This window comes from Planococcus citri, chromosome 5, assembly GCF_950023065.1.
Source record: "Planococcus citri chromosome 5, ihPlaCitr1.1, whole genome shotgun sequence".
NCBI classification, from domain to species: Eukaryota; Metazoa; Arthropoda; class Insecta; order Hemiptera; family Pseudococcidae; genus Planococcus; species Planococcus citri.
The window spans coordinates 14,380,058-14,401,579 of record NC_088681.1 but is presented as its reverse complement, the minus strand read 5'-3'; the positions used below and the strand labels follow the sequence as shown (position 1 = coordinate 14,401,579).

Sequence of the window (21,522 nt, the reverse complement as noted above, 5' to 3'; positions counted from 1 at the left end):
GGTTCACTTATCATCGAAGAGTACCTACACATTATAGGTAGTCATTATCACAATAAAAGAATAGAGAAAATGCACGCCAAACAAACTCACGCATACGAAAACCGACAATTAGCTATTTACGTAATATGCATCGAGTCGAGCACACAGCTCGTTGAAATTCAAATCGTCGTTTACACGTGTCTCCGAGTTACTTATAGGTGTACTCGTACTCGTATAGTACGTATTGTGGAGAAAGTGGCCAACCGTTTTCTATGATTTATACGATCATTAATTGATGCTAATTTCTAAACGAATAAAACCTCCGCAACTGTCCCCTTCTACCCTCTTACTCTGAAAATCCTTACTCGTTTGTCTATACGTATATCTGTGTGTTTCGCTGTGTCGAGACGACCAGAAAGACGACAACCTCTTTAATAGTCATTCGTTGGCTATTTTGTCGTCATTTAGTCTGCGATATACGAGTACGTTTACGTTCGAGTATGTACTAATCGAGCACGTTATATATTTCATTCGACTGCAAAAGTGACAGCTCACGTAACCTCTTTATGAAGCAGAAACAAAACTTCGCCACTGAGCTAATTGTTGGACTGGATTTCAATTCTTTGGTGTGGTCATCGAAAATGAAAAAATAAAAGAGAAATTAGAAAAATAAAACAATAACCGGAGACGGAGACACTGAATTGGAAAGAGAAATTAGAAAAATAAAACAATAACCGGAGACGGAGACACTGAATTGGACATTTGTCTAGTCGTGTGCTCGAGCTTAATTTACCAATTTATGTATATTAGGCAGCCTTGTCGCGATGCCAATGGTGATTGGGAGGTTGATGGGGGGGGGGAGTTGTAGTCTCATGTGATGCGTCCAAACGTCCAAACAATGGTAGATCGAAAGTACATATACGACATGAAAAAATACTTACATTAGGTAAAATTTCATTTGCTAAAGTTCAGTTTTCAAATTTTAAAGAATTTGAAAAGGTCAAAATGATCAAAGAGGGAAAATCAAAATATTTTTCACTTGAGGTACAGAAAGCTGAAATTTGGTTTGTATGCTATTCTAATTCCCTCCTTCCCCCTCCCCTTATCAATTGGCAACCGTTCTGACTTCTGAGCTGTTCTGGAGCCTTTGGAGCATTTTTGGAAATTAAAAATTACAATTTCTATGAAAATTCACCTGTAATAAATTTTCAGAGGATTTTTTGAGAAACTAGAATATCTAAAATTTTGCTGGAGGCTTCATAAGTGGTTGAAAAAGAAAGGGTACCTATGAAGCTAAATTTTGGTTTTCTAATTAAATTCATATTAAATTTTATGAAATAATCGTAATTTTCAAAAGCTTTCTGAATACTCCATAACCGCTCAGAACCAGCCAAAACCGCGTTCAGCCGTTAAAGGGAGGGGGGGGGTCAGAGATAGGGCCCAGACCAAATTTTGGCTTTTTCGCTTAAATAGATGATCAGGATACTTATCTTAACAGGTCCATCCACTCAGAAAAGTTCTTTTTTTCGCCCAATGGTCCTATTCAAGTTTTGAAACCCTGATTTTTGAATTTTTTAGATATCCTATGGATTTTTTATGCTGTACTATGAGGTGCGAAATTTAGAATAATTTGACCTGAAATATGATATTTGCGTGTATGCCTGATGTATTTTGTAATTTTATCATCATTCAATTACTAAAAGATGAATTTTGTTCTTTTGTTTCAGGTGAGCAATGAATCGAATTTTAAACAAGATACAAGATTTTATTTAAGAATGAGAAAAACTGAAAAAAGTATGTTTTTTTAATGTTTATTATTCGTGAAAATGGAACTACTCGTCCTATTCCAAATTTTCAACCTTCTCCCGGAAGTAGGTACCTGTTGGGTATGTAAATTTTCAAAAAAAAGAGTAAAAATTCGTTTTTGAAAGTATGGTTTTAATGTAAGAATATATAGGAACTGCAGACTAGCCTCCTAGTGAATTTTTCTACCTTTCCAGGGGTTTTCAGAATGCTTAAAACAAATCGAAAATTACATTTTACCCCTTACGAAAATTTTTTTGTGATTTCCCCGCCCCTCCCCCCTCAAATTGTTGACTTTCATTATGAAAACATGTTTCTGGAAACTTCAGCTCTCCAATTGAAATTAAGAATGGCCCCTCTTTCCAATTGAAAAGCATAAATAAAATGAGAAACATTCAGTTTGTCCACAAAAAAAAATGTTTTTCATGTCTAAAACTGCAAAATCTGCTGAATATATATATTTTTTTTCGAAGGAAGAGCCTCCTTAAGCTGAAAAACAAAAACAAAAAATTGAATACTTGAGTCAAAAGTAGTTATTTTTTCATTAATAATTTTTTTTAATTCATCGTTTCTGCTCTAGAATTTTTTCTAGCTCTAAATGACCCTGCAGTTTTCATGAAGAAACTTTCCTTGAGTTCCCATTCAATGTTGCTCTAATTGTACTCGTATGAAGCACCCTGAACAAACTCGTCTAAACGACTCCGTTTTGAAAAAAATCTCCTTCGACCCTCGACCCCCTCCCCCCTGTGGAAACGATTTTTTTTAAATTCCCAAACTTCAGGGAAGTTTGTGACCGAGAAAGGTTCTTTCTTTTTAGACAAATTCCGACAAAACATTGAAATTAAAAAAAAAACTTCTTGTAAGCTTCAATTTTTGATGTTTTTTTCAATTTTGGAGTCTTGGCGTAATTTTACGCTATTTTTTTGATATTTTCGAATAATTTTTTGAAATATTTAAGATGTTGTATGGAAAAGGGGCCTTAATCATTTTTTTTGTTTTTTTGATTTTTACAATTCTGAATAATATATTTAAAATTATTTTTTTTATTAAATTCAACCATATTCAGCGATATTATATGACGTGTTCTTCCATTAAAAAAAAAACGAATTGGAAAATGTTGGCTTATAGAAAAATTTTTATGTCTATTTAAACTTGTAAAAATCAGTGAAAAGAATTCACTAAAGCCCCTTTTCCATGAAGCCCCTTATTTGATTTGGTAATTTTGTGATTTTGATTTTTATAAGCTCTTTTAAATCCAAAAAATGAACTTTGGGTCCTGAAATTTTATCTGGTGAGATATTTTTTCATGCTGTTTCGAGTCAATTTTGTTTGAATTTGAAATTTTTTTTGTTGGTTCAGATATACCCTTCTGATGAGATGAATCGGATTTTTTCCGAAAATAGTAGTTTTTTGTTATGGAAAAAATTGTTTTAAAAATTCAATTTTCTCAGCAAAAAAAATGAATTTTGAAAACTGAGGGATTCGAGATCTATTTTTGGAGAAAATTGAGGATTTCTCGAAAAAAAAAAAGGAAATCAGGTATCCTTCATTTTTCCTGGTTTTTAATAGGATCGCTGAAAAAAAAAGTCCTAAAAGTGCTGTTTGCTATTTTTCAATTTTCAAATTTTCAATGTGATTGAAAAATCGAAAAGAAAATTTGTAAAAGTTTCGACCCTCTTCTTTTCTACAAATTAAAAATATGTAAAATGTTTTTTTAACACTTGTTCATTGGAGAGGAGGGGGGGGGGTCAACACCTATTTTTTTCAAAGTAGACATTTTAGTCATGAAATTGAAAAGTGACAAGGTCAACATTTGCTAAAGCGAGCATCGTCGTGAAAATTTTTGGAAAAATTTCTCAATTTGAGAAAATATCACGAAACATGGCATCTACTGGCTGAAAAAAAATACTGAATTCAAAAATGGACTTGGAAATTACAAAACATCACCAAAATTCTTCGAAATTTACCTACGAAATTTGTTTAAAATCTTGGAAATTTATACAAAATTTTGAAATAAATTCTTTTTTTCTTTTTTTTTTTAATAAAGAAAGATTGAAATTCAAAATACATAAAACTGAAGAAAATCAGATTTTTTGCCCTCACAAATTATAAATCTTCAAAATCAAAAATTTTTCAAAAGTTTTGCTTCCAAATATGCGTTTTTTGGTTTTTGAATTTAATTTTCAAAGATCGAAAGTCGAGAGCATAAAAAACGAAAAAAGGTACAACTCTGTTGTAAGTATAGCATTTGTGCACTATCTCTTCTAAGTACGAGTAGGTACGTGATTTATTTTCGTCAAGAATTAGTATGACATTATTCACTTCATTCTATTTTGTTTTTGTGATCAATATTTTTTTTTCATGTTGAATTTTTTCATGCATTTTCATTGGGGCGGGGGGGGGGGGGTGAATCAAATTGATACCATTTAAAATAATAAGTAATGCACGAAAAAATTACTAAAAAAGTCCGAAATTTGATTTTTTTTGATTTGGTATTTTTTGAATGCAATGGTTCTGAGGGAAGGGGTGGGAAAGAACCGTTCATTTCACTATTTCTCTGCAACTTCATTTTTTTTTTTTTTTTTAAAAAGCGATTCCAAAAACTTCTTGAGCTTTGATGAAAATGCTGATACTGATTTCTTTGGTTCGTCTATCAAATGTATTTTTAGGAAGAGAGGGAGGTGGTAGAGAGGATGCCTACGATGCTAGAAAAAAAAATCGGCTCCTTAATAGTGTTGTCCAATGTGAAAATTATTGAACTTTTACTCGTACTTCCTGCTTTGAAAGATGTGATTTTTTTGAATCCATTTTTAAAAATTGTTGAATTTAGAAGCAGTTTTTGGGTTTGGACTTTGGTGCCATTCCGTCATCATCGGAAGATTATTTTTTGGACAGTTTCTCGAGCTGTACTCGAATCTGATTTTGGCAGATTCTTTAGATAAGGCAACATTGCCGATGGTCTTGATATATATATATTTTTTTTTTTTCAAAAATCAACTCAAAGAAGTAAGCTGAGAAAAAAAAGTCGTTCGATTAACATCTGTATCTGTGAGTATAGATACAAGAGTAGGTGCATGGTCATGTCACGTTACACACTATATGTATGAACTCAGCGATAGGAAAAATAGCTATCTCGAACTAGAGATGTATGTAGGTAGCTTGGGTACACAAACACATAGTAAGCAGCTTTCGAACTGATTTGTTGGCGCGGACGCGTCCGTTCCAATCATGTTAGAGAAGTATTTCTCTGCGTTCAGATCGGTACAGTTGGAGTGGTTTTTTTTTTTTACAGCGAATGGTTAAGGTCGAAATCGTGACGAAAGTTATTCGCGCCGTGTGTTTCTCTTCGTCCGTATTTTTTTTTTTTTTTGATCCACTCTGCCTCTACCGTTTCTCTCTTTCTGTCTTACGAATACGACGAGGAAAGGAGCCGAAGTGGGTGCTGGGATCATCGAAACATTATGTACAACGCAGATATAAACGCGCCTTCGTACAAAAAACCGTACACGTTCATCGTTCAACGACCATCTATGTGCGCAAATAGTCGTCATCTCGTACTCGGTGGCAACGACGATGGCGGGGGTCACCTCTGGGTCTTATCTGCAGTGTAAGAGTATGTACAATTCGAACTACGAGTACTTAGATGCGCGGCGATTTGTGTGAGCTGTATTCGCTAATGAATCTCCATCACTTGGCCTACAATCGGACGGTAATAATCGTGCAATTGTGTAAGGCGAAGGCGATGAGGCGACTGAACTATTAACAAAAACCCATATCTTCGGATGAACTGCTGGTATCATCGGTGCTGATGTTGCTCTTACTCTTAGAGCATGTTGCATGTGCCTGGAACGATGGAATGGGTTTTGCACATTACAATACAGTTCGGTGTTCGGTGTGTGCAGAATTTCTATACCTGTAGCGTTGCAGATGCGTTTGCCAGAATCGAGTGTACGCAGATTTTAATGTAGATGTAAGAAGGCGTTGTTTAATTTCTTCTTCATGGAAGAGTGGTGTAATCATTTACTGATAGACGTGTTCAAATCACGATTACAAACTCGGAGATTGTTTCTATTGAGGTATTTGGCGAGTTTTTCTAATTAATAAATGGTGTGAATAACCGTGAAAAAATTTTAAAGCATCAGGAGCTGGGTAGTTTGTCGATTTGATGGTTGGTGGGGAAAAAGAACAGGAAGCTTTTGGCTTCCGATGTAATGAAAATGACTACATCTTTTTAAATCTGCAATTTGTGATTGGTGATTTTTAGACGAATTACGTTCACGAATGATTCATTTTGATCCTAGCTCATCTCTTCTTTTTATCAGACTACTTTGACATTAGTTATGATTTATGCGATATTTTACTCAAATGTTGAGTTATGTACTCGACTTTGAACGATGTTTCAAGCTACTGTTGCCAAGTATACTTCAATTTTTCTAAAATTTCGTCAATTTTTTGCAATTCTCAGTCGTTTTTATGCTCATTTTACAATTTTTATGACACTTTGTGATTTTAGTCACATTTTATACAACTTTAGTGAGAGATTGATCGATTTTATTGGTAATTTTTGATAATTAACACAATGTTCACGAAATTCGGCTCATTTATTGAGATATTTTACCAATTTCCATAGTCATTTTCAATTTGTTTTGATGTCATTTTTACAAGTTTTAAAGGTGTTTTTCGTGCAGTTTTTCTTGATTTCGTTCAATTTTACTGTAATTACATCACTTTTTGTTAATTTTTAAAAATCTAAGGAACAAATTCAGGAACATTTTGTGCAATTTTTTCTAAATTTGAGCAGATTTTATTTGTTTTTGATGATTTTTTTCTATGCAGGTTTTGCTGAATTTTGATAAATTTTTGTTGAATTACAGTTTTATTGGTGATTATTTGTGGTTTTTGTGCTTTTTAGGTTATTTTAAAATCATTTTAAAAATATTTTTGTCCATTTTTCGATTTTGGCCAAATTTTTATAAGCCTTTGATAATTTTAATGATTTTTTAATTGATTTTTAAAAGTGTTTTTACGTCATTTTTAACATGTTTTCATTATGTTTTATTCGAATGTTGCCTAAATTTCGTGATTTTTTGATAATTTTTGATGATTTTAATGCTTTTTAAGTCTTACAATTAGTTTCGTTTTTTTTTTTTTGAAAAATTTTCAATTTTCCACAAAAAATGGATCTCAAATGATGAAAAAAATGTTTGAATCCATCAAATTTTTCATCATCAACACTACAATTTTGTTTCTCTTGTTTTTTCCTATAGTTGGTAGAACCCTCAGTTTTCAAAATCTTTCAAAGCCCACTTTTTTGGAAAAAGTCCGTTTCATCTCATTAGAAAAGAATATCTGAACCAGCAAAAAATTTCAAACTCCAACAAAATTGCGTCGAAAAAGCATGCAAAAATACCTCACCAGTCAAAATTTCAGCACCCAGAGTTCATTTTTCGAATTTAATAGAGCTTATAAAAATCAAATTTACAAAATCACCAAATCAAATATTTCAAAAAACTATTCAAAATAGCATTAAATTACTTCAGGACCAAAAAAACAGAACTTTTTATGAAATTAGGGGCATGCAAAAACAACACTTGTTGACAATTTGCACAAAAAACGAGTCTTTTTGACCATTTTGGAAAAACGGACATTTTTAGAAATTTTTCCAAAAATCAAGACTTCTATTACAACTTTGACCAAAAAAATGGGATTTTCCAACAATATCTTCTGAAATGGAACTGTCATGTCTGTTTTGACAAAATAACAAGACCTTTTCAACAATTTTTTGTTACAAAATGAGACTTTTTGGCAATTTTGGTAGAAATGGGGTTTTTTCTGATTTCATTTTTGACTATTTTAGAACATAACAGGACTTTTCTGACAAATGGGGCAAAAATTATCAATTTTTCGAACGGTTTAATGTTGGCAAAAAAAACACAACACACGAGCAAAAAGCAGAACTAAAGTAATAGTCCGGCATATAACAATAGGAGTAATTGCACCCCCCCCCCGCCGCCGATCCTCCGGGACAACTTTTTTCTTAAAGGGGGGGACATCCTAAGGAACATTTTAAAGCAAACTTGCCAAAAAAAAGTTGGCCTTACTTACAAAATGGCGGCCATTTTGATTGACGGGTCACCCGAAATCGCAGATTTTGCGTTTTAACATAGGACTTGCACGAACTTTCTCAAACTTTACGAAGATAGATCGAAAGATCATGCAAAAATTCATCACCTGTCAAAATTTCAAGTGCTAAAATGAGTTTTTCGATTTTTGGTGAATTTTTAAAAATCGAATTTAGGCCAAAAATGAGGGAAAAAAATCAAAATTTTACCAAATTGACCAAGAAAGCTGAAATTTGGGATATACCCTATTTTCGACGTGCCAAATCAATTGCAAATGGTTTCAACCCGTTTTGAGCAGTTCTGGAGCCTCCAGCAGATTTTTGAACTCAAAATTTCCCAACGTTTCATCAAATGGAGTTGGAAAGGTAAAATTTACTCTAAAAACTAATTTCAATACGCTACGAAGTCGACTGCAGGTGGATTTCAAGTCCTTTTGGATGCTCCAGCGACTTTTTGAAAATTCCTGAAGCCTCCAGCAAATTTTTGAAACTTGAAATTTCCCCAAATTTTCAACAAACCAAGATGGAGAGTCGAAATTTATTCTGCAAACTAATTTCAATACGCTACGAAGTTGACCGCTGGTGAATTTCAAGGCGTTGTAGCGCCTCCAGCAACTTTTTGAAAGGTTGTGTGACGTTTTTTTTGGAAAATTGAAATCTCCTAAAAGTAGCTGGAAGCTTCAAAACCATTTGAAACCACCATGTAGTCTGCGAAGTAAATTTCAGCTTGCCAACTCCATTTGATAAATTAATGTAGGGGAAATTTCAAGTTTCAAAAATCTACTGGAGGCTCCAGTAATTTTCAAAAAAGTCGCTGGAGGCCCTAAAATGACTTGAACCCACCTGAAGTCGTCTTCAGAGGGTGTTAAAATTGGAGTGTAGAGTAAATTTCAGCTTTCCATCTCCATATTTTGATGAAATTTTGTGAAAATTAAAAATTTCAAAAATCTGCTGGAAGCTCCAGAACTGCTCAAAACGGGTTTAAACCATTTCCAATCGATTTGGCATGTCGAAAATAGGGTATATCCCAAATTTCAGCTTTTTCGGTCAATTTGGTAAAATTTTGATTTTTTCCCTCATTTTTGGCCTAAATTGGATTTTCAAAAATTCACCAAAAATCGAAAAACGCACTTTAGCACTTGAAATTTTGACAGGTGATAAACTTTTGCATGATCTTTCGATCTATCTTAGTAAAGTTTGAAAAAGTTCGTGCAAGTCCTATGTTAAAACGCAAAATCTGCGATTTCGGCTGACCTGTCAATCAAAATGGCCGCCATTTTGTAAGTAGGGCCAACTTTTTTTTTTGGCAAGTTTGCTTTAAAATGTTCCTTAGGATGTCCCCTTTAAGAAAAAAGTTGTCCCGGTGGATCGAGGGGGGGGTGCAATTACTCCTATTGTCATATGCCCGACTATTAACTTGGAGCAGGATTACGTTTTTATTCATAGCTTCCAAAAATGTGGAAAATAAAGTCAATCGATTCGGGAGGGAGATAGGGAGGGGGGGTCGACTTCAGGAAATAAACCAAGTTTTGAACAATTTGCAGCAAAAATTGACAATTTTGATTTTTTTTTCTTCAAAATTTGAGATCATTGCACCCTTACGAGAAATCTTCAACCTCTGTCTAGTTCATCTCTAACTGCAGATGTCACACCAATCCTTATCCAAAGTGATACTATGCAATTACCAAAGATTCATCGCGCTCTTTCACACCAGCATCTTCAACATATCAGACTGGAGGTCGCTCCAAGAAGTCGTGTAAACTGTACAGATCTCGATTATGTGCCCATTTATCCTCATTACGAGCACTCGACCCGCCAAAAATACCAGCAATTAAAGTCGTGCGGTGACCATAAAGAATCGAATGCATTTCAAACTGGTTTCATATACCTACTCGTATGATTGTGCGTGTGTTGTGTTTACTGTTTGGTATGTTAAGCTGGCGTACTTTCATTATAATATACCTATAAGTATGCATTCTCTGCAGTTCACCTCCTCTGTCTGATGTACATACAAATATCTGTCCCATCTATACACAAACACACGATTGAATAGTCGCGGAGATCGAGCTTCTGCAGCACACAGAGTGCTCATTCTGTAAGTATGTAAAATTGTACCATATAATATACCTACGCGTTTGTGTATTAATGGTTGGTATTTGTAGTCTCGTTTGTGATAATCTGAATTGTCGCACGGCTTGGCGCGTTCCTGTATCTTTACAAGGTATACTACATATACACACAGATACACCATACAATCCACATGTACTACAACGTCTATAGGGCAACCTCCTCCGTCAACTCGTAACCATATAACTCGTTCAGAGTTAATTAAATCGGATATATCGTTGACCCACTTTTATGTGCAGTATCTCTGGGTATACGATAGGCTTGACTCGTATGTGTATTGTACCTAATACGAGTACGTATACTGTATATAAGTATGTATATTATTTGATCGAAGACAATGCGCATATAACTGCAACAAGCGATTCGAGAAAATCGTAGGTATTAATTTTATTATCTTCTCTCGACTTGGGGAAAACGGGTTCTCGTTGAGACGGGCACTATATGGGTAGAGGTACCTCTCACGTATTTGGCTGCGTCTGTGTGTAGACTGGAAGCTGTTCCGTATATGTATGCTGTGCAGATTTTTTTTTTTTACATAATGTAGATTCTCATATACGAGTATGTGTACGCGACCGCGTGTAATAATGCTTTTATGCAAATACGCCCGCGCCAGTCTCCTTAAATTGACGCATAACTCATTGGGATGCGTTTTTTATCGACACCCGGTATCACATCTCGGGTAATTTATCGTCGCTCGTTATGCGAGCAATTTTTCAACCATTTATCCGAATAAATTTACGAATCTTTTTATCGTATAGGGAGACGCGGTTTTGTATTGTAACCTTACGAGGAATCTTCTTCCAGTTCTTCCAGATGGTTTGATTATTAAGATATCGATCGGGTTTCCAAAAATGTTTCCAATGGATTGATGAGATCGCGGTGATGGATCTTTTTTTATGGGGAAATTTGTCGAGAGATCGGTCTTTTGGGTGCGAATGTGAATAATTCGAAGTGATCGATCAGATAAGATCAAATCTGGGCATTCTCATCATATGAATAGAACAATATCAAAATTGAATAACACTTCATCCAAAAATTCTGCAGCCTGCGGACTTTGCAAAGGGATTTACTGCAATTTCGAATAGCCAGGGCAGGTACTGAATTTTTTTCTTAAAAAAAATTAAAAAATCATGAAAAAGTGACCAAAAAAAGACAAAACATCGATAAAATATTTCAATGCAGAAAGAAAAATCACCAAAAAACCAGAACTTTTGAAACTCCTTGCCAATTAAGTGATACTTTTTCGTAATTCTTGCCAAAAAGTTGATTTTTGTAACATTTATAGATGCAAAAAGCGAGATTTTTTGACAATTTTCAGTAACAAAGCAAGAATTTTGCAATTACTAGTAAAAAAAATGACATAAGATATTCGAGGTATCTAACGAATTTTTTGTTGAAAAAAAATCACTTGTGTACCGATATTTCAAAAGGGCCCATTCGGTCGGTGCCGAGAAGGGTGTAGATTTTATTTTTCAAAAATTGGCACAATCTTCCAAAGTTTTCCAATTGATCTAAACGGCGCGCGAATGTGAAGCTTTCATGGACAGCTTCACACTCAAACACTGTTGAGATCTACCGGAGAACACTGGAAATTTATTTTGATTTTTGAAAAATAAAATCTACCTATACCCTTCTCGGCACTGACCAAATGGGTCCTTTTGAAATATCGGTACACACTTCTTTCTCACTACTTTTTTTTCATCTCAATTTTCAGAAAGCTCTTCTCTTGAACCCCCCCCCCCCCCCAACAAAAAATCAACAATAGCGAATTTTTCACAGGAAAATTCTCAAAAAAAATGAAATTGGAAGACAATTTGTATACAAAGTATCAAGTATTTTTTACAGACACCCATAAAAAAAAATTTCATCAAAAATAAACTTTTTTTTCTACGATTTGAATTTTTACATTTTTTTGATACCTTTTCGAGCAAATTTACTACTTTCACTACCTGTTAGGTACCCTGATTTTAGAACAGTTTTTGGAAAATAGTTGTTTTAATATGTATGAAGCACCCCCAAAAGTGCCAAAAAATTATCAAAAAGTTCCATTTTTGCCAAAATTGCTAGAAAAGTTTCTTTTTTTTTCTGAAATGGGCAAAAAGATTTGTTTATTGTTCGCAAATTGTCAAAAAAGTGTTGTTTTTGACCCAAATCCCATCAAAAGTTCTGTTTTTTTCTTGAAGTGCCAAAAAACTTATCAGAAAGTTCCATTTTGGCCAAAATGCATGTTTTTTTCTAAAATTATAAAAAAACCTCATTTTTTTACATAATTGTCAAAAAGGTCTTGTTGTTTTGTCAAAATGGACAGAAAGTCCCATTTCAGAAAATATTGATAAAAAGTCTCATTTTTTTGTCAAAGTTGTAAAAGAAGTCTTATATTTTTGGGAAAATTGCTAAAAATGTCCGGTTTAGTTCAAAAATGGTCAAAAAAATTTGTTTTGTGAGCAAATTGTCAAAAAATGTTGTTTATGCCCTAATTCTCATAGATAATTTTGATTTTTTTCAAATTTTGGCCATAAAAAAACACACAGGACTTTCTATGGCATTTTTAAGCTAAAAAACAGCACTTTTTGACGATTGTAGAACAAAACGAAACTTATTTAACGATTTTAGCAGAAAACAGAAAAGGACCTTTTTAGCAATGTTGCCAAAAATTGGATTTTTTTTTTGACAACTTCGACAAAAAATGGGCCCTCAAGTCGATTTTGAAAGAAACTCGAGACTTTTTTCGGCAATTTTGGCAAAACATTGGAATTTTTTGTAGTTGAAAGTTCAGGCCACAAACAGAATTTTTTTTGCAGTTGTATCCAAAAATGGGAATTTTATTCAATTAGGCAATATTTTGAACAAAAAATAAACGTTTACACAGGTAAAGCAAAAATTAATACTTTTTGGATGTTTGGCAAGAAAACATAAATTGTTTTGGCAATTTTGGCGAAAATTGGACTTTTTGATATAATGCTTTGGCAATTCAAAATGATAACACGACTTTTTATAGAATTTTTGGCAGAAAAAAATACTATCTGACAATTTACGAATGAAACGGATTTTTTTGATAATTTTGGGAAAAAACAAGACCTTTTCAGCAATTTTTCTGAAAATTTGGACTTCTTTTTTGCAAACCGACAAAAAAATGGAACTTTCCAACAATTTTGGTTGAAATGGGACTTTTTTTCCTTGTAGACCAAAAAGCATGATTTTTTAGCAACTTTTTTTTGGTCAAAAAACGAGACTTTTTTTACAATTTTTGAAAAAAGTTGACGCGTCCCACGTTTTGAGAAAAATTTAAGACCTTCATTGGCTTCATTTTCTATTCTCACAAAAAACAGGACTTTTTTTTGACAATTTCGCCAAAAATTAAACATTTTTGATTTCAGAAACAGATGGGACTTTTTCATCTATTTTGGCAAAAATGGAACTTTTTGATAATTTTTCCAGCTCTTCAAAAAATAGGGTCCATTTTTACCAATTTGACAATTTGATCAGAAAAACCGATTTCTTGACAAAATTATAAGAAGGTTGCCAATTTTCTCCAAAATCGCCAAAAAGTCTATTTTCTTGTTGAAATTGTCGGAAAGCTCAAATTTCTATCAAAAAGGTACTTGACCTCGTGTTTTTTTTCAAAATTGTCAAATGAAAGCCTTTTTTTGTTTTTTATTGTTTTGTTTTTTTTGGCCAAAATGTCAAAAAAGTCCTGTTTTTTTTGGTCAACCTGATCAGAAAGTTTCATTGTTTTCCAAAATTACCAAAAAGTACTTTTTTTTTTGCCTAAAACTGTCATAAAAAAATCCTGTTTTCTGTCCATCGTTAAGAAATTCCTGCGTTTTGATTTTTTTTTTTGTATTTGAAGACGTCATAGCAAAAAGGACATATGTGTGAAAGTTGTATTTTGAGAAAAAACTGTTTGAAAGTTTGAGTGCTTGTGAAGTTTAGAAATGTGCATATTTGAACATGGTGACGATTTTATCTTATTTTTCCACTATCTAACTATATGAAATGCTATGCACCATCAGTCTGGAGGAAACTGTGTGTTAGCGGTAAGCGCTGAAACATTTCGAATTATGTGTCCTTTTTGAAGCGAAAAATTGGCCAATTTTTTTTTTTGATTTAAAAATGTTTTTGAGCAAATTTTTGAATTTAAACCAGGTAAATAATAGTTGATAACACAAAATTGACCATGAGTAACCCATTATCTCTGAAAAAAAATCGATATGTTGAGTAAAAAAAAAAAGACAAGTTTTTTTGGCCAATTTTTTTATCGATTTAAAAATGTTTTTGAGCAAATTTTTGGATTTAAACCAGGTAAATAATGGTTGACAACACAAAATCGACCATGAGTAACCCATTATCTCTGAAAAAGTAAATTTTTAATCGACTTCGCAGTTTTAAAATGGCGATATCTCATTGGTTTTTCGACTTTGCGAAGTGGGGGTGGTCTCATATGATAGAGGAAGGTCTGAAGAATAACAATATGGATTCGTATCAAAAAGGACATATGTGTCATATATACCCCTTTTTGTTATGACGTCTTCATTTTGGACTTCAGATCTTTTTTAATTTTATCAAAGAGGCAGATGAAGTGTCCTGTGAGTTTGATGGTATTGAGACGATGATTCATTCCTACGAGTATTTTTTTGGGGGTTTTTCTAATGTTTGATTATCGTGCATCGAACAAAGTCGAATACCAGTTCGATGACGTCTACTTGTTTGTAAAAATGGGTTCAGAAAGATAGAGCACATGTCGTCGTAAATTTTTTCACCAATGGTTTACGCGATTGCTTCCTATACGAGGATCTATTCCTCTCCCTGTTGCCTCCCCCACCTTAAAAAAAAATTACAAAGTAATCGGGTTAGCATACGTATAAATACTAATATTTTTCATATGAGAAAGAATTACGGTTATTTTCTCATGATTGTAATTTTTCAATCTGTTTAACATCTGTTTTTTTCTCATTTTTTGATTTCGAATGCTCGATGGTTTTTTTCCCCAAGTATATACGAGGCATATGTGGTATGTAGCAGAAGGTTGGGCAAGGTCGTATATGCGTTACTTGCACGTATTTTCATATGCTTACCGACCGCCGAGTAACTATAACTAAGTAATGAGTATACGCGAGCGTGTTTTTTTTTATGTCTATTTTGAATTTTCGTCGATTAAGATATCGCGAGCTTGGGAAAATGACGCAGGAATGCTCGTTATATTACGCGAAGTACGAGTAATTAATTCGCGCGATAAGACATTAGCTGATTATTCTAGTGAAGCGCGTATTTAGCGGGGCGAAAAGTAAAAAAAAATAGAAGAAAAGAGCTTCACATACTGCATATTATAATGTGTTTTGTTGGGTGCCATATGCAGCGTATATGTACTATAGGATAGATAGATAATACTACAAATACTTAATAATATACACGGTATGGTGTACCTTTATATGGACGTGTGTATGTGTGTGTGTTTATTCGGCGTGTCATTAACATTATGATAACTCGACGAATATGCAATGTAAACTTACATACTCGTACGACGAGTAGAGCGTTAACCCATTTTTATTTTTCCTGCCATTTCTTTTTTTTCCCTTTCTTTACCAGCGTTTATGCTGGGATATTATAAGCTCGAAGTAGATAAATATATCTACCTAAACTGTACCTTACCTTCACTATTATACCAACGTACATATAATGTTCTAGATGGGAAAAATATATACTTAATCGCTTTTGCTTTAATGTAAAATTACGCCATATACGTCGTATACTCGTCGAGTATATTTCTCGTGACGATGACGTTTTATTGAGGGGAAAAAAAAAGGAAAAAGAAATAAGCGTCAATAGTGTCGCTCTTGTTGGTTTATTCGGTTTAACGGAGTTGTTATGGTGTAACTGATGGGAATTTTATTATCAACCTTGGCTTAATACTGGTAATATGTGCGCCAGAAGGGTTGAAGTGTGTTATTATTGCTGCATCCGAGCAGACGAAATAATTACCTCGTGTTGTCGTCGTCACCCCCTGGCTAAAGTGTAAGGGAGAAAAATTATACGAATATGGTCGTTGATGAGGCGAGGCAAACGAGGGTTTATTAATTAGGAATTTTCGTGTTCGTTTGAAGGAAATTTCACCTTGTTGTGGTGGTTATTTGTGAAGTATATGTGTGGGGTAGTCTCGTCGTACTCGTATGGTTATGTGATGGGTTTGGTTTCCTATCGAATGTTTGGAAAGTGAGCTTGGTTGAGTGAAAATGGGCGAATGGATTGAGATTATGAATTTTAGATTTTCATTAGATTATGTTATAAATATCTGAATGGCTTGAATTTGAAAATATATTCCTAAAAGGCAGAAGAAGCTGTTTTTATGAAAAATTGAGACTTTTCAACACTTTTGGTAAAAATAGAACCTTTTTTTTTGGAAATTTTGACAAAAAAAAAACAGGACTTTTTAATGGCATTTAGTGCACAAAAGCAGAACTTATTGACAGTTCAGGGTGTCCACAAGCCTGGAAAATCTGGAAAAGTCAGGGCATTTGGTCGGTCTGGAAAAGTCAGAGAAAAGTCAGGGAATTTTTTGGAAATTTACAGAGTTTTTTACTCATTGAGCACACAGTCATGCTTGGAAAAAAAGGCCACAACAACAGTAGATCTATTAACGATATTTGGAGCTCATGATGTTCGAAAAAATTTGACCCCCCCCCCCCCTCCTCCTCACCACCTAATCGCATGTGTAATTCATTTTTCAAGAATCCGGAAAATTGGAGAAATTAGTTTGGAAAACCTGGAAAAGTCAGGGAAAATCATTTCCAGAAATGAATGGATACCCTGCAATTGTCGACCTGAAGAAAATCTCTTTGACGATTTTAGCTGAAAACAGAACTGTTTTTTTTTTTAGCAATGTTGCCAAAAATTTGGACTTTTTTCGACAACTTTGATGGAAAATAGCCTTTTGGTCGATTTTGAGAGAAACTTGAGACTTTTTTTCGGGCAGTTTGAGCAGAACATTGGACTTTTTTGTTGTTGGAAATTCGGGCAAAAAACATATAATTTTTTAGCAGTTTTTTCAAGAAACAGAATTTTTGTGGCAATTTTTTAACCATCGAATCATTTAGACATAATTTTTTTTTGGCAAATACAGTATATTGCCGATGACAAACATGTACAGTTTAACGCTCTGCATGCTAACCATTTTTTGTTCGTATCACAACGATTCCTCATTAACATACTGTCACCTTTTTTTTCTCATGTTTCAGTCCCAGCAACAAGGAGCTTAATTCATTAGAGCAAGTGAATTCGTATTTGTTAACTGACGGGAATTGTTTTTGCGGTCTGGATTGCCCGTTGTATTCGCACGCAGTATTTAATTTCGATCCTAAGGTAAGCTACGATTGTTTTACTAGATTAATTTTATCACTTAAAATAATATGGGAATATTTAAGGGGTAGTGAGGATGCATCGTTTTAGTCACGTTTGTGACGTATTGTAACGCAGGTGTTTTACGAAGGTATCGAAAATCGGCTTCGATTTCATATATTGTGTTGATCGAGCATTGGTTTTTACCTGACGAATAGGAATATCTAGAATATTGTAACTGCTTTGTCTACTCGTCATATTTATGTTCTGTTCTATAACACTACTTGAAGGAGTGGGAAAGAGGGATCAATGAAATCCAGCGGCGTATTTGATCGTTTCATTTTTTTACGGGGGTGGAGGATACCTGTAATATAAGGGCTTGGAGGTGAAAAAAGGATCGGCGAATGAGAGCATCTGCAGACAGGTGAACTCAGGTATATGTGTTCGGTTATTCGTGTGTCAAAAATGAGCATTTTCCCCATTTTTGAGTGAAACAGTCGTATTTTTGAAAAAAAAAATCAGTCATCCAAAATTAGGGTTTCGATTTTGTAAATTTTAGAAAAAATTTAAAAGGCATTATTTTTAAAGAGAAATTTATGAAAATTTGTTTGCAACCGGGTATACACTTCTCAAAATCGATTTGGGTCATTTCTTGATAATTTAGAGCCTCGAATAAGAATTATTGGAATTTCTTCCAAAAACATGGAAATTATTGCAGCTGATTAAATCAAGTGTGCTTAAGTATTGAAATCTGATTTCAGATTTTTGTATTGAAATTTGCTTGACTGGTCGTCTTTCTATCTATGAGAAAAATTGTTCTTCACTTGAGAAGTTGAGATCGACTATCAAGAAACAAATTGCACAATTTTTTAGGCAACCTGCTGCAGCTTCCGGAAAGATTTTGAACAGGTTTTACTCAAAATTGAACTCTCACTAGTTTTCAGCCAATCTAGAGCTCCAGCAAAGTTTCGAATAGGTCTATTCTCCAATTTCACAGTTTTCAGTCGGTATAGAGCTTCTAGCAAGATTTCTTATGTGAACAATTATTCCAAATTTTTCCCCAAAAATATGAAAATTTTGATAAAAACTGTGGAAATTTGATTTCCATTTCCTTTTTCGATGCTCAACCCAAAAATCTACCCCTTTAGAAAATTTCAGTTAATAATAATAATTAAAACGAAATAAAATGAAAAATGAAAAATCACAGCTGCGGTGAAATAATTGGAGTTTATGAGGCGAATTGTGAATATTGTGTGAAAAGACGATTTTTTCTGTCACTCGAGTAAACAACTGCCTAATTTATTAACTTTCAATATTTTTTTGGAATTGAAAAAATTCAAAATCTTGTCAAAAAATTAGTCTTGATGGGTGGTCTGTTATTTTGTAGTTTCGCTTTTTCATGCTTCCACTGTCTGCAGTTGCTGTATTTTATGAGAAAATAGGTCCATGTTTTTTGGTTTTCTCCTAGAAAACGAGTTTAGGTACAATAAAGCGATCCTCAAAGCTTCCCAAAGTTGAAATTATGCATAAATCAAAACAAATGTTCTGGAAGAACAAATTTTAATTGAATTTCTTAAGAAGTCCTCAGTTTCTGGATCAGAATTCTTTTAAATTACCTCTTTTACAAGAAGGAATAAGTTCTCTTAAAATGTTAACATTTTTCAATTTTTGAGGATATCGTTTACGTAACTTCTTTTTACCTTTTTTTTTTCAGAAAAAAACCTCCCTCGCCAGCCCCCTTCAATCTTAAGAAAATTTTCATTTTTTTAAAAATGATTTTTTTTTCCAATGGGGAGGGAGAATGTTGATATTATTCAAAGTACCATATAGAGGAATTCTAACGCCGGAATTAAAAATTGTTAAAAAAAAATTTTTTTTGATTTTTTTGTAAATTGAGAAGGGCTTTGCAGTTTGCACAACAAACGTGAAAAATCTTGTGAGAAATTTTCTTGATAGGAATTCTGCCGCAAAAATTTCTTGAAAATTGTTCAGTGTTCACTGACTTGAGTCACTTTAATTCAATTTTTCAATTTTTCTCAATTTTACATTGGGCTTTGTGCAAAGGGGAAAACACTGTGATTGAATGACCGAAGGTTTTTTATTTTTATTTTTTTTTTAAATTTGAGGAACTCTTAGCACAACTCAATTTTTAGTAGGGAGGCTGAAATTTTCAGAGAAATTTTCCAAATATAAACCACAGTGTGTCTAACACGGTCATGAAAGTCGAGAAAGTTATGAAAAAGTCATGAATTTTGCTCGAAACACGCTTGAAAATTTTTTTAAAAAGCCATAAAATGAAAAAAAAATTTTTTAAAAAATGAAAAAAAAAAATTTTTTTAAAAATTAAAAAATTTGTTTGAAAAAAATCAGAAAAATAAAAAAACTGAAATACCTAATTTTTGATCCTGTAAAAAATGGAAACCCTGTTCAATTTCCTCACAGTTTCAAGTTTTTTAATTTTTTTTTTTTTTGTGAGGAGGAGGGAGTATTTTTATGCGGTAAAAATGTAAAAAAAGGTCATAAAAAAGTCATGACAAAGTTATGATTTTTTGTCTGGGAGTTTTGTTAGACACCCTGAACCATCATTATTTTTAGGATGAAATAAAAATAGTCACTAAACTTTTCTCAAGCATGAATAAGGACCACCCTAAAAGATGAAAATTTTACTTGAAAATGGAGACGTCCTTCTGAAATCCACTGAAATCCTGGATTTTCATGTTGAGAACACCTTGACGTTGATGAACATCGAATATTTAGTTGGCCAAATCAATTTATGTATAAGCATTAAAATTTGGAAATTTAAAAAAAAAAGAAGCAAAAAAACCGTGCTAGAATCGAAACGGAAAAAGGAAAAATAATTATTTTCGCTTCAGTAAAATTTTGTGGAAAAATTCCATATCTTCGAATGTTTCATTATTTATTGGAATTTTCCGATTAACTAACCCAAAAAACGTTATTGAAAGCTTCTTCCAGTGACGCAAACAGCAATCCTATATCCAGCATAGATGCGAATATATGGCACATGAAAAACAGTCAATGAAATAACACGACTCTGCTCGCTGAATTCTGAGAGTAGGCAGACGCACGTACATGTATTCAAGACGGGCTGCCTACTCATTCATTTGCAGGAGATCTAATCGTTTCGAAACACCCTGTACGTGAGTGTAAAGGTCGTAAGGTACGTTCAGCTACCTTCGTAGGTAGGTAGACGAATAGATAGGTGAGGTAGACATGGCACGTACGTAGAATTTTGGCGCACATATATGAGAAAATGATACGAGATGATACATATGAAGTGTTGGTATAATACTCGTTCATATATCTGTGTGGGTAAATGATGGACAAGGTAACTGAAGAGCAGCACAAAGAGCGAGAAAGAGTGCAGACAAGAGTATATGGCAAGGAGGATGGCGACGACAACGCGAAGCGTTAGCGAGAGAAAAACGATAAACAACGATGATTCGACGATACTACGGTGTACCTGCCTGCTACCTTACCTGCGCTTATAGTGTTCAAACGAAGGGGGCTGAAGGGGTGAAAAAACGGATCGACGAGAAGAGAGCAAAAGCGCGAGAAACCGAGTATATGTAGTCTGTGTATGGAAAGTTACACGACCGTTGCGTACCTCGTCTCGTCGTCATCGTGGTCGTGGTCGTCGTGGGCAGGGACAAGGACAGGGGCTGGTGAGAAGGGGAAGGGTTTTTGCAACTAAACTGAACAATAAAAGCTCGTGTAAATAATGGGAATGTAAAGCGTTGATTTAGTTTAAAACGGTAAAGTTTCTCTCGTTTCACTTAGCATCGTCGGTTGGCTGCTCGACGCGAGGTAGGGGTGGGGGGTAGGGGGTGGATGACGGCGAGAAGGTTTTTAATATGGCTGTATTAGAGAGAAAGATGGAATAAAGGTGGTGGGCGAGCGGGGGCAGTGGCGAAAAAGCTGGTTACGGTACCGTCTGGGGATTCGATTAAGGGCGACTTTCCTCCCCTTCCCACCTACGTACGTCGGAGCTTTTTGCGCTTTCGATAGCGCCCGGCGAGTGCGCGTGTACCTGTGGACGGAGAGGGGGGTGGCGGGATTACAGAGCCGTAATAATGGTTTGTGTAAACGCGGCTACTGTGGCATATACGCGAGTATACGACGACCACCGACGAATTGTGTGT

At 34.2% G+C, this 21,522-nt stretch overlaps 1 protein-coding gene across 1 annotated transcript in view; it reads left to right on the top strand.

Moving 5' to 3' along the window:
- LOC135848088 (uncharacterized) overlaps nucleotides 1-21,522 on the top strand; it is a 161,925-nt gene that overhangs the window by 72,288 nt on the left and 68,115 nt on the right. Inside the window, exon 3 of the mRNA XM_065367862.1 lies at nucleotides 17,263-17,386. Within this exon, the coding sequence (XP_065223934.1) occupies nucleotides 17,263-17,386 (124 nt within the window). The remainder of the gene's footprint in view (nucleotides 1-17,262; nucleotides 17,387-21,522) is intronic.